The sequence below is a fragment of the Polypterus senegalus genome, chromosome 6 (genome assembly GCF_016835505.1).
Source record: "Polypterus senegalus isolate Bchr_013 chromosome 6, ASM1683550v1, whole genome shotgun sequence".
NCBI lineage: Eukaryota > Metazoa > Chordata > Cladistia > Polypteriformes > Polypteridae > Polypterus > Polypterus senegalus.
Window position 1 is genome coordinate 49,697,067 of NC_053159.1, and position 17,469 is coordinate 49,714,535.

Here is a 17,469-nt window from a genome sequence, read left to right on the forward strand (position 1 = left end):
TAATATGGTGACCAAAAAAGGATGATTTTTTTATGATGACCTTAAACAGTTAATGTACATTTTCCAAGTGAGGAGTATACAAAAAGAAGTGTGCTGAGCTGCTCTGCTTGTATATTTGATCTTATTGCCTTCCTCACACGCTTTACAGTTTAACCAGCAGTAGTGATGTTACCTGTTAAATTTACTAAAACACCACAGACATTACAAATAAGACTAATTTAACCTGAAATTCTGACTGTAACAGGTCAGTTTTTACCTCCCAGTTAATGAAACTGAAAGCAATGCAAAAAGACTACCGGGCACCTATCTTTAGTGCTTCTTTACATGTGAGTGTTTTGACTTAAATGTAACAAGATGATACTTGGGTAAATTAAATAGATTCAATTCACTTTCATTTCAACATTGATCTGGCACATGTATGAGTGCTATAAAAAAATAAACTGAATTGAATTGAATTGAACTGGCTGCACAAGCAAGACAAATGGCTCTAAGAGCTTTGTGATTATTATGGCAAATATTTTAGTGCTACAGCAGTTATGTTGAAGATAAAAACTTTTTGGTTTTACTGGTGTTTCTCTTAATAAGACAGCCTCATTTAAACACAAAATCATAAACTAACATCCAGTATATACAATGAACTGCGATGGATTGGCACCCTTTACAGGTATTGTTGCTGCCCTGCGACTCTGCACTTGGATTAGCATTTTAGGAAGGTGGATGGACAGATATACAAAACAAATATTATATATAGTTTCTTCAACCATGCAAGGGTTTAAGACAGACATGAACCACCTATCCATCCTTTTTCAAACCCACTTATGAGCAGGACCCCAGGAAAGCTAGAACCAATGGGCGCAAGGGAGAAATATACCCTACAAGGCACCTGTTACCCAGACACAAACCAGTTATGCCTAATATAGTGCGTTTATTTGTGTGTGTGTCTGTGTGTAGGGGATTCAAGTCTTTCCCAGAAACACTGAATGAAGGATATCCCAACCATGGACACAACACAAGCCCTTTGTTATCCACGCACACATACTGAAACAACTTAGAGCTGCCAACCTAGCCTGCACACCTTTTGGATGTAGTTAGCTCTGCCACCTAATTTTTTTTCAAGATTCCTAAACTTAAGTTTTACAGGCTCTCTGTGCCTACAGTTTGCATGTTAACTTTGGGGACTTTGTTAAATTTCTTCTTCCTTTTAAAAGATGCCATTTAACCTGACTGGCAAGTTTAAACTGATCCCTTATGAATGCATGCTCGTCACAAAGCTTACTTTCCATTCAAGGATGACCCATGTTGCTATCCCACACATTAAATTGTATTATAAAGAAAACCGACAAAACATTATCACCTTACATGAAGTTTGCATCAGCAGATCAAGTTTGTAACAGCTATGAGCTGAAACACATCTCATCACTTCCCTAAATGGTAAATTAGGAGAGAAGTGACAATGAAGCAAAGCACCCCTTGTAGCACCCCCAAGTACAACATAATTAACTAATCCTGAACTGCATTTTTCTCATTTTTAATGTGATTTTATGTCATAAATATTACATAATAACTTGAATGTACAAGATAACATATGTACAAGTTAATATGTCATACATACCAGACGGGAAGCCCAGATATTTTTTTTTACCTTACAGTTCAGGGCTTGCCTAGAATTTAATGTTGCCTGCCTGTAAAAACATTTCCTTACTGTGCTTTGACTTCAACTTCCACCTAATTTTTTCATTATATTCCTGCTTGCAAAGAAATTGACAAAGCATGCTCCTTCCACTTAATATATAATACTCCTCTGTACATAATAATCTATATTTCTAACGGCACACTACTTCACAAATAGGTGATTTAAGTTCAGGTGTGCACATGCCTAACTTGTCTCATAACTCTTTACACTGCCTTACTGACTTAAAACTGATTTCAGCTCAGTGGTGCAAGTTAACTGATCCTTACTGATTAATGTGCAGTTTGTAATGAGCACAGTGACAAAAAAGACCGAGAGCTAAACACACGCAGACTACAGCAGGCACTTGGCTCTACGTGTTTGAGATGTGCCTCTGTCTTCTATGATATCTTTCTGACATTTTGACCACTGCATTACTGTATGACATGGCAACAGCAAATACAGTTTAGATAAGAATTTTGATCTATGGGTATACTTTGTGTTAACACCACAGGTATATTCTGACATGGTATGTCTGCATTTCCTAGTGGACAGTAATTTTAACTTCCTTTAATTATTAATTTTGATGTGCATTTAGAAGGTGGATGCTGTGCTACCTTCTCTTAAGTTCTGCTGGAGTAGTGTTAGGCATGTTTGCTGATTCATGTGTTTTGAGTAATGACATCTCTTTGTTGTCAGCTCTCATAACAGCGGTCCTGTTGATGAGGTGTGACACTACGTTTACTTCAAGTGCATATTTTGAAATTACTATTGAATGATGCTGCCAATTCCTTCAACCTTTCATCAGACATTATTGTTCTGTGAATAACAGCTACAGCGTATCATTCACTTCATCCATTGATGTCTACAAATGCCAATGTATAATCTAATTTTACCGAAAGGTTTTTCGCTTGCAAAACATTGTTTGTTTTTGACACAGTGTGCTCTCCATACACACAAAACACACTTGCATGTTTAAAAGGCATCCTTTTTAGGAAATTTTTTGACTGTAGACAGTTCATTGTAATCAGAAGATTGTTCTCTGTCAGATCATGTTGACAAGAGCACCATTACTCTTTTCAGTTCAATCATTGATTAAGCATATGCAACTTTAGGTAATATATAATAATGTTTTACAATTTATTACAAGTATATATATTTATTTATATATATATATATATATATATATATATATATATATATATATATATATATATATATATATATTGTTTAAAAGGATTAAAGGAACACTTTTTAATCAGAGTATAGCATAAAGTCAATGAAACTTATGGGATATTAATCTGGTCAGTTAAGTAGCAGAGGGGTTGTTAATCAGTTTCAGCTGCTGTGGTGATAATGAAATTAACAACAGATGCACTAGAGGGCAACAATGAGATGACCCCAAAACAGGAATGGTTTAACAGGTGGAGGCCACTGACATTTTTCCCTCCTCATCTTTTCTGACTGTTTCTTCACTAGTTTTGCATTTGGCTACAGTCAGTGTCACTACTGGTAGCATGAGGCGATACCTGGACCCTACAGAGGTTGCACAGGTAGTCCAACTTCTCCAGGATGGCACATCAATACGTGTCATTGCCAGAAGGTTTGCTGTGTCTCCCTGCACAGTCTCAAGGGCATGGAGGAGATTCTAGGAGACAAGCAGTTACTCTAGGAGAGCTGGAGAGGGCCATAGAAGGTCCATAACCCATCAGCAGGACCAGTATCTGCTCCTTTGGGCAAGGAGGAACAGGATGAGCACTGCCAGAGCCCTACAAAATGACCTCCAGCAGGCCACTGGTGTGAATGTCTCTGACCAAACAACCAGAAAGACTTCATGAGGGTGACCCAAGGGCCCCATGTCCTCTAATGGGCCCTGAGCTCACTGCCCAGCAGCATGCAGCTCGATTGGCATTCGCCATAGAATACCAGAATTGGCAGATGCACCACTGGTGCCCTGTGCTTTTACAGATGAGAGCAGGTTCACCCTGAGCACGTGACAGAAGTGAAAGGGTCTGGAGAAGCCATGGAGAACATTATGCTGCCTGTAACATCATTCAGCATGAGCAGTTTGGTGGTGGGTTAATGATTGTCTGGGGAGGCATATCCATGGAGGGTCACACAGACCGCTACAGGCTTGACAAAGGCACCTTGGCTGCCATTAGGTATCAGGATGAAATCCTTGGACCCATTGTCAGACCCTATGCTGGTACAGTGGCTCCTGGTGCACGACAATTCCTGGCCTCATGTGGTGAGAGTATGCAGGCAGTTCCTGGAGGATGAAGGAATTGATACCATTGACTGGCCACCACACTTTCCTGACCTAAATCCAATAGAACACCTCTGGGACATTATGTTTTGGTCCATCCAATGCCACCAGGTTGCACCTCAGACTGTCCAGGAGCTCAGTGATGCCCTGGTCCAGATCTGGGAGGAGATCCCCACAACACCATCTGTCATCTCATTAGAAGCATGCACCGATGTTGTCAGGCATGTATACAAGAACACAGGGGCCATACAAAGTGCTGCGTACAATTTTGAGTTGCTGCAATTAAATTTTGGCAAAATGGACTAGCCTGCCACATAATTTTTTCACTCTGATTTTTGGGGCGTCTTTGAATTCAGGGCTCTGTAGGTTGATCATTTTCATTTCCATCAAACGATGTGGCATCCTTTCGTTCCTAACACATTACCCAGTCTATATCAGTATAGATATCCAGGAGGATTTCTTTTTCCCATTGAGATCTGATGTGTTTTCAAAGTGTTCCTTTAATTTTTTGAGCAGTATATATATATATATATATATATATATATATATATATATATATATATACACTCACCTAAAGGATTATTAGGAACACCATACTAATACGGTTTTTGACCCCCTTTTGCCTTCAGAACTGCCTTAATTCTTTGTGGCATTGATTCAACAAGGTGCTGAAAGCATTCTTTAGAAATGTTGGCCCATATTTATAGGATAGCATCTTGCAGTTGATGGAGATTTGTAGGATGCACATCCAGGGCACGAAGCTCCCGTTCCACCACATCCCAAAGATGCTCCATTGGGTTGAGATCTGGTGACTGTGGGGGCCATTTTAGTACAGTGAACTCATTGTCATGTTCAAGAAACCAATTTGAAATGATTCGAGCTTTATGACATGGTGCATTATCCTGCTGGAAGTAGCCATCAGAGGATGGGTACATTGTGGTCATGAAGGGATGGACATGGTCAGAAACAATGCTCAGGTAGCCCGTGGCATTTAAACGATGCCCAATTGGCACTAAGGGGCCTAAAGTGTGCCAAGAAAAAATCCCCCACACCATTACACCACCACCACCAGCCTGCACAGTGGTAACAAGGCATGATGGATCCATGTTCTCATTCTGTTTATGCCAAACTCTGACTCTACCATTTGACAACAGAAATCAAGACTCATCAGACCAGGCAACATTTTTCCAGTCTTCAACTGTCCAATTTTGGTGAGCTCGTGCAAATTGTAGCCTCTTTTTCCTATTTGTAGTGGAGATGAGTGGTACCCGATGGGGTCTTCTGCTGTTGTAGCCTATCCGCCTCAAGATTGTGCGTGTTGTGGCTTCACAAATGCGTTACTACATACCTCGGTTGTAACGAGTGGTTATTTCAGTCAAAGTTGCTCTTCTATCAGCTTGAATCAGTCGGCCCATTCTCCTCTGACCTCTAGAATCAACAAGGCATTTTCACCCACAGGACTGCCGCATACTGGATGTTTTTCCCTTTTCACACCATTCTTTGTAAACCCTAGAAATGGTTGTGCGTGAAAATCCCAGTAACTGAGCAGATTGTGAAATACTCAGACTGGCCCGTCTGGCACCAACAACCATGTCACGCTCAAAATTGCTTAAATCACTTTCTTTCCCATTCTGACATTCAGTTTGGAGTTCAGGAGATTGTCTTGACCAGGACCACACCCCTAAATGCATTGAAGCAACTGCCATGTGATTGGTTGATTAGATAATTGCATTAATGAGAAATTGAACAGGTGTTCCTAATAATCCTTTAGGTGAGTGTATATGACATCCTGATAGAATGAAATATTAAACACAAATGATTGAATGTAACTCAGGCACTAACTATATGTAACGTAAAGCTGTAAGTGCATGAGGTCTCTGCTTTGTCTTAAGAGAAGCTACCGATGTTATATTCCAAGGTTAGAATGTGGTAAGTAATGTGGCAGATGGCTGGGGCCGCTGCCCAGCCAGAATGCCTTTATTATGGAAGGATCGAGAAAGAAGCAATACCTCCCCCGGAACACGAGAGGGCAGCCCCCTGGATTGCATCAGGGCCAGTATCAGAGTCCTGGAATGCAGGATCCGGATCCATTTTGAGTACTTCCGGGTGCAACATAAAAGAGGCCGCCTCATTCCATTCAGGGAACCAGAGTTGGGAGATGGAGGACAGAGCTTGCGAGGAGAGAAGTGGTAGCAGAAGAAGAACAGAGATAAGAGAGCGTGAAAAGAAAAGAGACTGAGCCATTGTTGTGGGTGATTTGTGCACTGTGTTGTGTAAAGGCAGAACAAAGAATTAAAAGCATGTTGCTTTTGGACTTGTGCAACTCTGTGTGTGTCTGTGGTCGGGTTAATATTTCACAGTGAGTAACGGACACCCCTCCAGAAAGTGGAGATAAACTGATGGTAAACCCCTACACACCTCCTCAGCCCCTAACGGTGCTAAGATCAATAGGACAACCTGCTAAATACCCCTCTTAATGAAGCGATGTTCAGTATAATGGGAGATTCAACATGAGTCACAAATGACTGGTGACATTAGTTGATTGAGGAGTTGATAAAGTTCTCCATATTAAGAGACAAATGATGTGATGTATTAGATAAGGTGAAGTAACTAGAAAAAAGTATAAAAGCAGATAAATTGTTTAATTGATTGCTCACTCCATGGACTAAGACATTTGTGCATATAAAGAAATGTTCTACATTCTCATCTGGGCTACGTGACTGCCTTCTTCGAATCCACCATTGGAGCACTGATCGCTCTCTCCCTGCATTTTCCACGACAGACACTATCTTCATGAGGCGTTGGATTGGTTTAGAAATGTGACACTCAGTAAGTCGTCTAAATGTTCCCACTCACTTTTATGAAAAATTCACTCACGGTTGTCTCCAAATGTATATATTGCATATTGGGCTCTGAGAGACCTGGACATGCATAACTTAACTTAATATCCTCAAACCAAATTCATCCAATTTAAGGTCATGGGAGAACAAAGCACATTACAACAACACTGTGTGTAATATAGGAAAACAGACCTGGACAAGGTGCCAGGGCTCATTCACTTGCACATATTAACACAGGAGCCAACCAGCCTAGTCTAGGAGTCTTCAGAGATGCTCAAGGAAAGCTAGTGCACCTGAAACAAAGCCCATGCAGAAATATAAAAAAACAGGAAAACTCCACATAGGTAGTGGCTAGGTGTGAGATTCGGACTCAGGGTGCTGGATCTATGAAGTGATAGTGCTACCATGCCATACAACAAGTACTGCATTAAATCCAAAATGGCAATCTCATCTAAAAAGCACCAGATAACATTAAGTGTACATTAAGTGTAAAACAACACTTTGAAACTCAACATTGTACAAGCGTGTAGCATGTAGGGTCAGGGCATATAATACTACCTGTGCTGCCTGTCCAAGATCTCAGCATTAATGTTTGTAGTGTGCCATGCAATGCGCATGTCTCTGTTTTATGCTATTTCGTATAGGATTCATAAAAGCTTCTGATTCTTCATCTGTTGGAATGAGAGAGACATAACCAGACAGACACACAAACACTAATACTTTTATTAAAGTGGATACTGAGTGCAGGGCTCAACTTACACATGGTGCAGGCCCATATACAAAATGTGTACAACAATCTTGGGTAGCAGAAACCTAAAGAAAGTAAAGGAAAAGGCACCAGCTTCAGGCAGTGATCAAGATGAAAATGAAGGAAATGCTCCATCAAAAAATGATATTATTATATGTGTTACTTACCCCATGTAGTTTGTGGCAGTGACTAAGAAAAATTCTTAATCTCAAGTTTTCATGCAGAATGGTGATAACAGTGTTTCTCATATAATAAGGGTAGACGCTAACCACCTCTGGATAACAGCAAACAAAACCAAAAAGACCCACAATCCACATGTCAAGTCATCAAGTTGGAAATTCACAACATCCCAAACGCATAGGATTTTAATAAATAAGCCATCCCTATGAAATGCTGTTGTGAACAAAAATAGACACGAACGAGTATTTAAATTGTAGATCCGCGTCACTCATTGGTCTGGAGTCCAGCCTAGCAGCAGCCAATTCATATCCTAACATTGTGCTTCACATAAAATCAACAAAAAGCTAATATTGTGAGACCTAAAGATTAAAAATATTATCGGAAAGTACTTCAAAAAGGAGAAGGTCAATTTCCCAAATAATCTCAAGGTAGTCCAATTATAGATATTGTCACACAAACGTGCATAGGGTGCAGTCAATGGGCTTAACTGAATGTTGTATGCCGACACAAGGGTTAACTGGGTGCACTAATACTCTTTTTCTCCTTCCCCACAGATACCCAGAAAGTAAGCCGCTATAACTCCACATCCGGTTCCTCCACAAATTCCACTTTTAGATATAAGCCCAACCCTTCTCTGACATCACTTCCGGCAAGCTTAAATAGACATGCCGGTTCCTCCCTCCTACCTGTAAAATCCCAACTACTTTAGTTCTCAGGCAGTCCCATATTGGACACAGTCTTGATTGACTATGTTTTTTTGCAAACCATTTATTTTTATTTCAAGTATACAGGATGGATCCCCCAAACCTTTTCACATCTCTCTTTTCTTTTTGTTACAATATGAATTTAAGTGTAGTGATAGGAGGCAGGTCTACAATTTAAATATTAGCTCATGTCCATTTTTGTTCATGAGAACGTTTTCTGGAAGTTTTTTATTTAGCAATATGTTAATAAAAATATATGTTTGGGACTGGATTTTGCAACATACGTAATATGAGATTTCTATTTCCACACCAACTAAGCATGTGTAACTAGTACATGAAAATTCTTGTGTCTGTTTTCAAAGTGTTGTACAAAAACGCAAAGCACAATCTTGCAATGTTACGATAGAATACACCATGCACCCAGATTGTGCTTATTCATGGGTGCAATAGATTTTCACATTGAAATAATCCATATTGTATAATGCACAGACCTACGATCTACAAATAAAAGGGAGCTGAAAGGAGTAAAGTCTACCAATATAAGATAAAGTTGAATGCCTTTTGAACACAGAGACACTGCATCTTTGGGAAGTATCAGTAGCTGGATGGCAAATAAACAAGATATTGATACGGTGTATGTGTTTGTCTGGAATGGGAGAAGTACTCAAAAGCAGTGTAAATATGGGGGTCCAAAATGAAAGAAATGTTTTACCAAAAATCAAAGAAAGCAGCATGGAAAACACAAAGACAAAGCAATGCAAGAATATGATGAGACATTAAACCAAAACTGATTGGGGAGTCGTACTCATGCGCTGGCATCATCCTTGTAAACGAAACAGAAGTGGCTGAGAGCTTTTGTATTCTGTGGTGTAAGAGTTCATTTAAAAAATACATTCATTTTTGATTTGGATAGTAATACAAGTAACAACCTGGTTAAGTTTGCAGATTAAATCAAGCAAGATGGATTGGCAGATCATTGAGATTCCATCGAATCATTACAGAAGGACAGTAGACAGACTTGAGAAGATTTGTGGCTGATGAAATTTAATGTCAGTAAATATAACGTACTGCAAGTAGAAAGTAAAATATTAGGTCTGAATTCACAATGGGAGCTCTGAAAATCGAAAAGTACACCATATGAGAAGGGGTTAGGAGTCATAGTGTACTTGACACTAGCAACTGCCAGACAGTGTTCAAAAGCCATTAAAAGAAATTGCAGTGCAAGCTAAGTAAACAGGTGCTGCCAGTACGGCACATTAATCGGCTCAATCTCACACCACAAGCTGTCTTGTAACTGGCACTGTATCATTTTTAGTATTTTTTTCTTTGTGGTTATTAGTTATATAGGTTTAACAAGTCAATATATTTTTTGCAATGTCACAGTCCATCGTAGACTTGACAATTATTGTCAAATACAGAAGGAAAATTCACTATTAAAACAAATATTGAAAGTGACCAGGAATATTTCTGGTGAATAATTTATTTTTTATCAGTACATACGGTAGAAGGGGGCAAGAGCCAGAAGCAGCATCTAAATATTACTTAAATGCTGATTTTGCCAATCATCTCCCTGTATTAATGGCTTTGGCTTAATTTTCTTTTTCTATTTTTTTCACAGGATCCCCTGGTTTGCAGTTAAAGTACATGGTCAACCCCAGCTTCCTGAAGCCAGGAGAAAAACGCTGTTTCATAGATTACATTGCCTTTCACCCACTACAGATAGATGTGTGGGATGCTGATTCCCTGCTTTTGATAGGCTCTACATCTGTCACACTTAAGGTAACCGATTTTTTTTTTAATGCAAAAATGAATTTAATCAGAAAGACCATTCATTTGTAATAAGTACTTATATATATTTACATTCATAAATAGATAATCATATAGCATTGTTAGAATGTGGGAAATATCTGCCATTGGACTTGTCACTGATGACAAGAAATAAATTGTGATTTTTTTTTTAAATGTAACAAGAGATTTATGAATAAGATTTAAGATGTGAAATTATAGTTTTTGTATTGCTGTAGTAAGAAATTGTTCAACATTGGAGGCCACTTGTATCCATATTTAATTTTGTTAAAGAAAGAGTAACAATATCAACTTAGAAGGCATCAGAGAAAATTCTGTTGTATTAAGATACATTAATTATATTCAGTATCAGCATTAAGCGAACTTTTGATAAATTATTTGGAATTGAGTGTAAGAGATAGATAGCAGGATTTATGTTAGAACTCCATTATAGAAATGTCCATTCTTACTGCAATGTAATCCCCAAGAAGTGAAATGTGCTATATCCGAAAGCTGACTATTGCTTCTTTGTAATCTAGTATAGTAAATGTGCTGTTACTAATGTTAAGTGACATCAGTTCAGAAAGTTCAGTTTTCTATTTGTCAGGTTAACAACTCTTTAAAATAACACATAAGAGTGTTAATAATTTCATGTGTTCATTTGGAGTAGTAATTAAGTTGCATATGCAGAAGTATTTTCAGAATGTCCTGATGTCTCAGGTTCTTAACTGAGAATTTATTTACAGGAGTTTGGAATCATGTAAAAAAAATTCAGAAATGGTTCCATTTTGATTTCACAAAATATGAAATCACCAATATTAAAATAGACCTTAGGAATTTGTTTTTGATACAATAAATTCAACCTAATTAATTAGGAATTTCCCCTTGGGATTATTAATCTATCTATCTATCTATCTATCTATCTATCTATCTATCTATCTATCTATCTATCTATCTATCTATCTATCTATCTATCTATCTATCTATCTATCTATCTATCTATCTATCTATCCATCCAATCTAATTTTAACCCAGTGCTTTGTTGGATTGTCCTGGAGCAGCTGTTTCTGGCCACTTAGTGGTTACAGTGGGAGCTGGAAGGGGCTGTAGGTGCTGAAGCCAAGTCACAAATAGCAAAATTATCCAAATGAATTAAGCTAGTTCATATTTTCTTCTACCCTAATGTGGTCCTTTCTGTAAAGCTTCAATTTCGTAGATTATTCTAAGTTTATGAAACTTTCCAATGGTTGAAGCTAGGCTAAACATACTGCAAAACATACATACTTCATGCAAATTCTGAAAAACTGTAATGAAATAGTGATGACAAAGACTTCCATATACATGTAATTGGAAATCTATTACACCCACAAAAGCTGTTATGGATGTAGCAGTCAGTCATAAGGCACCCAGTTTGAAAGCCTGAAAAGCTGACTTTTGGCAACTTTCTGGGCCAGCTTCCTCCAAGTCTTTCTGTCCTTTAGCTAATGCCGTCTCATGCCTGTGTCAGTTTTGATGGAACAGACCTACTGAGAATGTTCTTTGTTGTCCTGGTCTCTAAACATTAGAATGCATCACATGTCCAAAATTAGTCAGTCTTAGCTTGGTGCTCCTTCTTTCCAGAGTGATGTCTGTCTTGATGTGACTTAGAACTCCTCTATTTTTAACCTTTGCTGTCCACAGTATGCAAAGCACCTTAATGGAGCACCATATTTGAGAAATATTTTTCTTTTGCCTAGTTTTCAAATGTCCATTTTTCACAGCCATTCATAGCAACAGGGAGCACAATGACGCAGACAAGCCTGCATTTAGATTGGATTCTAACATCTTTGGCTTTCCCGATCTTGTTCTTGCTCATTGTTGCACTTTAGCACAGTTGTTTGACCTTGGGGCCTGATTTGCCATGTCTGTAAAATTTTGGATCCCAGGAAAATCAATTGTTGAATGCATTTAATTTCTTTATTGTTGATCTTTTTTTTTTTACTGCCCCATCATGAGTTTGATCTTTTTGATGTTCGTACCCAATGTCATGCTCTAATTTCTGACTTGTTTGATCAGCAGTTCAAGGTCTTTCATTTCCCATTAGCAAGGTGTTGTAATCCACATATTACAGGTTGCAAAGCATCACTTTCTGACTAATAAGAGGACTGGTTTTCTCATAATAGTTTTATAGTTGAAAAGAAAATGAAGCCCTGCTTCACCCTGTTCCTGATGCTGGACCATTCTGTCTCCCTGTGCTGTATTCTTTCAGGTGTTTTCATATAATAACCTGATTAGTTCAATCAAATGTGCCAGGACACCTAGCTCTTCCAGAACCTTCCACGGCCTATTTTGCTTGTCATAGTCAAACGCTTTTGTTTAATCCATAAATCATATTCTTCCGTGTACTACTTCTTGAAATAAAAATATTGACTAAAGTATAGCATTTCAGTATTATCTTCAGCTTCACATTTCAGCAGCTCACCCAGAAGACTTTCATGCACTGTGCCTCTTTCATACCTCTTTTTGGCACTATAATAGCTAGTAATCAACCCTCAGGACTTTTGCATTAAAACTCTACTTTCATCTAAAAAAACATTTTAAATGGATCTGAACTTGAAAATATGAGCACACCAGAAAAACAGGAAAATGTGTATGCCACAAAAAAAAAAGATTTATAAAACCTGGTATTCGAGACTTCGACGCCTGCATTAAAGACTCTCTGACTGTGCTCTGCAACAAAAAGTGCAAGATTTTGCACTGCATTATAGCACCTCTCCTCTGCATTCTGAGGATCCGGGAAAGGCGTAAGCACTATCCCCTGGCACATGTGACGATGCAATTCCTGTTATAATGAATTGTGCAGGCCATATTAAAGACCAAGGGTTGAGCCAGTTACCTTACCAACAATCCATTCGCAGCCGAATTCTGTGAAAGCTACTTTGCCTCAATATAAATAAATCACGAGTTGACATAGGCCACTAAGATGCAACGTTTATCAGCCATATCATGGCATTACAGATGACTTGTGCATTAATATAATGACACTGCAGGTGGCCTTATTGCAATATGAAAGAATTAAAGTGCTCTGATTACATTAGGAGAACTGGCAAAAATCTGTTGTGTTTTATGTACGCCCACACTAACTGAAAACTGAATGTAGTGCTACACCAGTCATTTAATGGCTTCCAGCACATTGGGCTTAATGGAGTGAAGCTTAGCTGACATATGTCTGACCTGTCAGCCAGATCCCTGAGGAGTGACAACAGGTAGTCAATATAAACTGATGAAAAACCCAGTGCAAATACGCAGCATTGGCCCATCTTAAAGGTGAACTAAAATAATGTCTGTACTTTATATTCATTATTTTTCAGGTGTAATATATTTGGCACATCAGCACATATTATAACAACAGCCTGGTGATATGTATTATGTATGTGATTTGTCAATTAGCAGGTTTGGCTGCATTTACGTACTTTATCAAGGGAGTTGTCATTTCCCTATTTCTATGAAATGTTGCATATGGGTAGGTCAGATATGCGCAAGCTCCCCCATAAAGTTTTCTTTTATAAATCCTAATGTTGACATAGAAAGTTGCATACATATATTTCAAGCCTGCTTTTGTGCCTGCACAAGCTTTAAAAATGAAGCACATGGGCACCAATAGTGCTATGCAAGAACTGATTACAGACGCTTAAATAGTCATCCACACCTAGCTTATTTACCTTTATTAATACTTTTCAAGCACCTTGTCAGATACATTCTTCAAGTTTTTATATGTACAAATATATTTTTGTACAAATTATATATATATATATAATATATATATATATTTTATGTAAAAATTTTATAGTCCAAATATCAAACAAACATGCGCTTTTATTCAAAGAGTATAACCAAAGAAATAAATCATTCAATTTACATGTTGCTGTCAATGAGTTAAAAACCCAGACTCAAATGTCAAGCAACAGAAAGTTTATATGTCTTCATGGATGGTGCAGAAGTAAGAACTGCTGCATTATAATCAAAAGGTTGTGGGTTCGAGTCCGGGTACTCCTTTGAGTAGTGAGCTTCTATTATTATTACTGTAACATAATAAAAACACATTTAATTTGAGTCTGCAACACCTGGTGTAAATATTGGCTTCTTGTAAAAGTTAGCCCTTTTTTTTATTATTATTCAGTTTTATTCTGTCAGTGATGTTCACGTGGTACAACAAACTTGCCCCTCCCTCTCTGAGTTGATGGCGTCTACCTCCATTCTTTTCACAAGAGTAGCAATGACCACAGTTGGTCTTATGGTTGATGCCTTCTCAGAACTATTTTTTGTAAAGAAGAAGCCTGTCTGCATTTTCAGTACCATGCACCATAACGAGGAGTACGGGCAAGATCGAAAAAAAAAAAAAAGTTCAAATGACAACTTACAGTGGTGTGAAAAACTATTTGCCCCCTTCCTGATTTCTTATTCTTTTGCATGTTTGTCACACAAAATGTTTCTGATCATCAAACACATTTAACCATTAGTCAAATATAACACAAGTAAACACAAAATGCAGTTTTTAAATGATGGTTTTTATTATTTAGGGAGAAAAAAAAATCCAAACCTACCCCTAACGCTGTGTGAAAAAGTAATTGCCCCCTGAACCTAATAACTGGTTGGGCCACCCTTAGCAGCAATAACTGCAATCAAGCGTTTGCGATAACTTGCAATTAGTCTTTTACAGCGCTCTGGAGGAATTTTGGCCCACTCATCTTTGCAGAATTGTTGTAATTTAGCTTTATTTGAGGGTTTTCAAGCATAAACCGCCTTTTTAAGGTCATGCCATAGCATCTCAATTGGATTCAGGTCAGGACTTTGACTAGGCCACTCCAAAGTTTTCATTTTGTTTTTCTTCAGCCATTCAGAGGTGGATTTGCTGGTGTGTTTTGGGTCATTGTCCTGTTGCAGCACCCAAGATCGCTTCAGCTTGAGTTGACGAACAGATGGCCGGACATTCTCCTTCAGGATTTTTTGGTAGACAGTAGAATTCATGATTCCATCTATCAAAACAAGCCTTCCAGGTCCTGAAGCAGCAAAACAACCCCAGACCATCACACTACCACCACCATATTTTACTGTTGGTATGATGTTCTTTTTCTGAAATGCTGTGTTCCTTTTACGCCAGATGTAACGGGACATTTGCCTTCCAAAAAGTTCAACTTTTGTCTCATCAGTCCACAAGGTATTTTCCCCAAAAGTCTTGGCAATCATTAAATTGTTTCTTAGCAAAATTGAGATGAGCCCTAATGTTCTTTTTGCTTAACAGTGGTTTGCATCTTGGAAATCTGCCATGCTGGCCGTTTTTGCCCAGTCTCTCTCTTATGGTGGAGTCGTGAACACTGACCTTAATTGAGGCAAGTAAGGCCTGCAGTTCTTTAGACGTTGTCCTGGGGTCTTTTGTGACCTCTCGGATGAGACGTCTCTGCGCACTTGGGGTAATTTTGGTCGGCCGCTGGCCACTCCTGGGAAGGTTCACCACTGTTCCATGTTTTTGCCATTTGTGGATAATGGCTCTCACTGTGGTTCGCTGGAGTCCCAAAGCTTTAGAAATGGCTTTATAACCTTTACCAGACTGATAGATCTCAGTTACTTCTGTTCTCATTTGTTCCTGAATTTCTTTAGATCTTGGCATGATGTCTAGCTTTTGAGGTGCTTTTGGTCTACTTCTCTGTGTCAGGCAGCTCCTATTTAAGTGATTTCTTGATTGAAACAGGTGTGGCAGTAATCAGGCCTGGGGTGGCTACGGAAATTGAACTCAGGTGTGATACACCACAGTTAGGTTATTTTTTAACAAGGGGGCAATTACTTTTTCACACAGGGCCATGTAGGTTTGGATTTTTTTTCTCCCTAAATAATAAAAACCATCATTTAAAAACTGCATTTTGTGTTTACTTGTGTTATATTTGACCAATGGTTAAATGTGTTTGATGATCAGAAACATTTTGTGTGACAAACATGCAAAAGAATAAGAAATCAGGAAGGGGGCAAATAGTTTTTCACACCACCGTATGTTCAAATAGCATTGCATTTTCAAGTAGTGACGTTTTCATGCATGAATGTGTATGTGCACACGCGAGAGAGGCAGAGACAGATTCGATCCATTCAAGTGGTTGCTGGAATATAAAAATAAACACCTTTGCAAAGGTATAAAAAGACAAATCAAATGTATGTTTTTATTGCGTTGGTGGGAGATGGGATAGCAGGCTGCCTGCTGCTGGTGCTGTTCCACACATTTGCAAAACAAAAGACGCAGATAAAGAGGTGCGAAGGAATTTAAAGTGGCCCAGGATTACAACTTTTTTTGTAGGCTTCAGGGATAGTGTTAAAGTACTTCTGCTTTTGCATCACAACAATGGTCATGTCTGCTGCTTCTATCCTAAATGTAAAACTAAACTGAATTTCCATTTATATATACATCCATTTTCTGTACCCACTTGTTCCATTATTGAATTGTGAGGAACTGAGTCTATCCTGACAACAAAAGGTACAAAGTAAGAACCAGTCCTACAAGGGATCATGCACAAAGCCTCAATAATAATATGCCAATCTGGAGTCATTAGTCAGTGTGGTATTCATTATCATCAGAATACGAGGGAAAAAAAAACAGCCAAGAGAAAACCCAGCTGTCATGGGGACTTTGGGGACTTTCAAACATAGTAATTGGAATGACACTGAATCCTTCAATGTTTGAGACACTTTCACTGTAACTAACGATGCGTTACAACATACGTTTACTTCCAAATATTCAAGAATGTTTAAAGTTTATTGTTCATTTTTAAAAGATGTTGAATAAATGATAGTATACTTTCAAGTAACATTGTAAATCCATTGGTGTAGACTCTTCGGGGACCCAAAGTGCACTTCAAGTAGTGCTTTATAAATGATTTTCAGGCTAGTGCATATTAGGACACACAGAATAAATAAGAATAAAAATCTGCAAATGCAGAATCAAATCATAGTCCCCTTAAAAGGTGTTGACTTTTTTTAGAGATATTGTAATTATTACATCCAGAAAGAGTTGTTACAAAATAATTGTTTCTGTTAAAAGATTTTTATATGTGTCTGAAGTCATAATTGGCCAAAAAAGTAATCATAAACAGATTTTAGGATTTGATTAAGTATATAGTAGCCTTGTAGCACCTCTGATAGAAAAATAAATGAATATAAACATCCCATTTAAACCTTCATAAAAAGAACTGGTTAAAATACTGTAATTGGTAGCAATGGTTAAAAGTCACCATAAATAAAATTCTGAATATCTG

General features: G+C 38.1%; 1 protein-coding gene across 2 annotated transcripts in view; it reads left to right on the forward strand.

The window, feature by feature from the left end:
• nphp4 (nephronophthisis 4) overlaps positions 1 to 17,469 on the forward strand; it is a 720,990-nt gene that overhangs the window by 617,918 nt on the left and 85,603 nt on the right. For both annotated transcript variants that reach the window (XM_039755993.1, XM_039755992.1), the window contains exon 17: positions 10,026 to 10,186. In XM_039755993.1, coding sequence (XP_039611927.1) covers positions 10,026 to 10,186 — 161 coding nt within the window. The remainder of the gene's footprint in view (positions 1 to 10,025; positions 10,187 to 17,469) is intronic.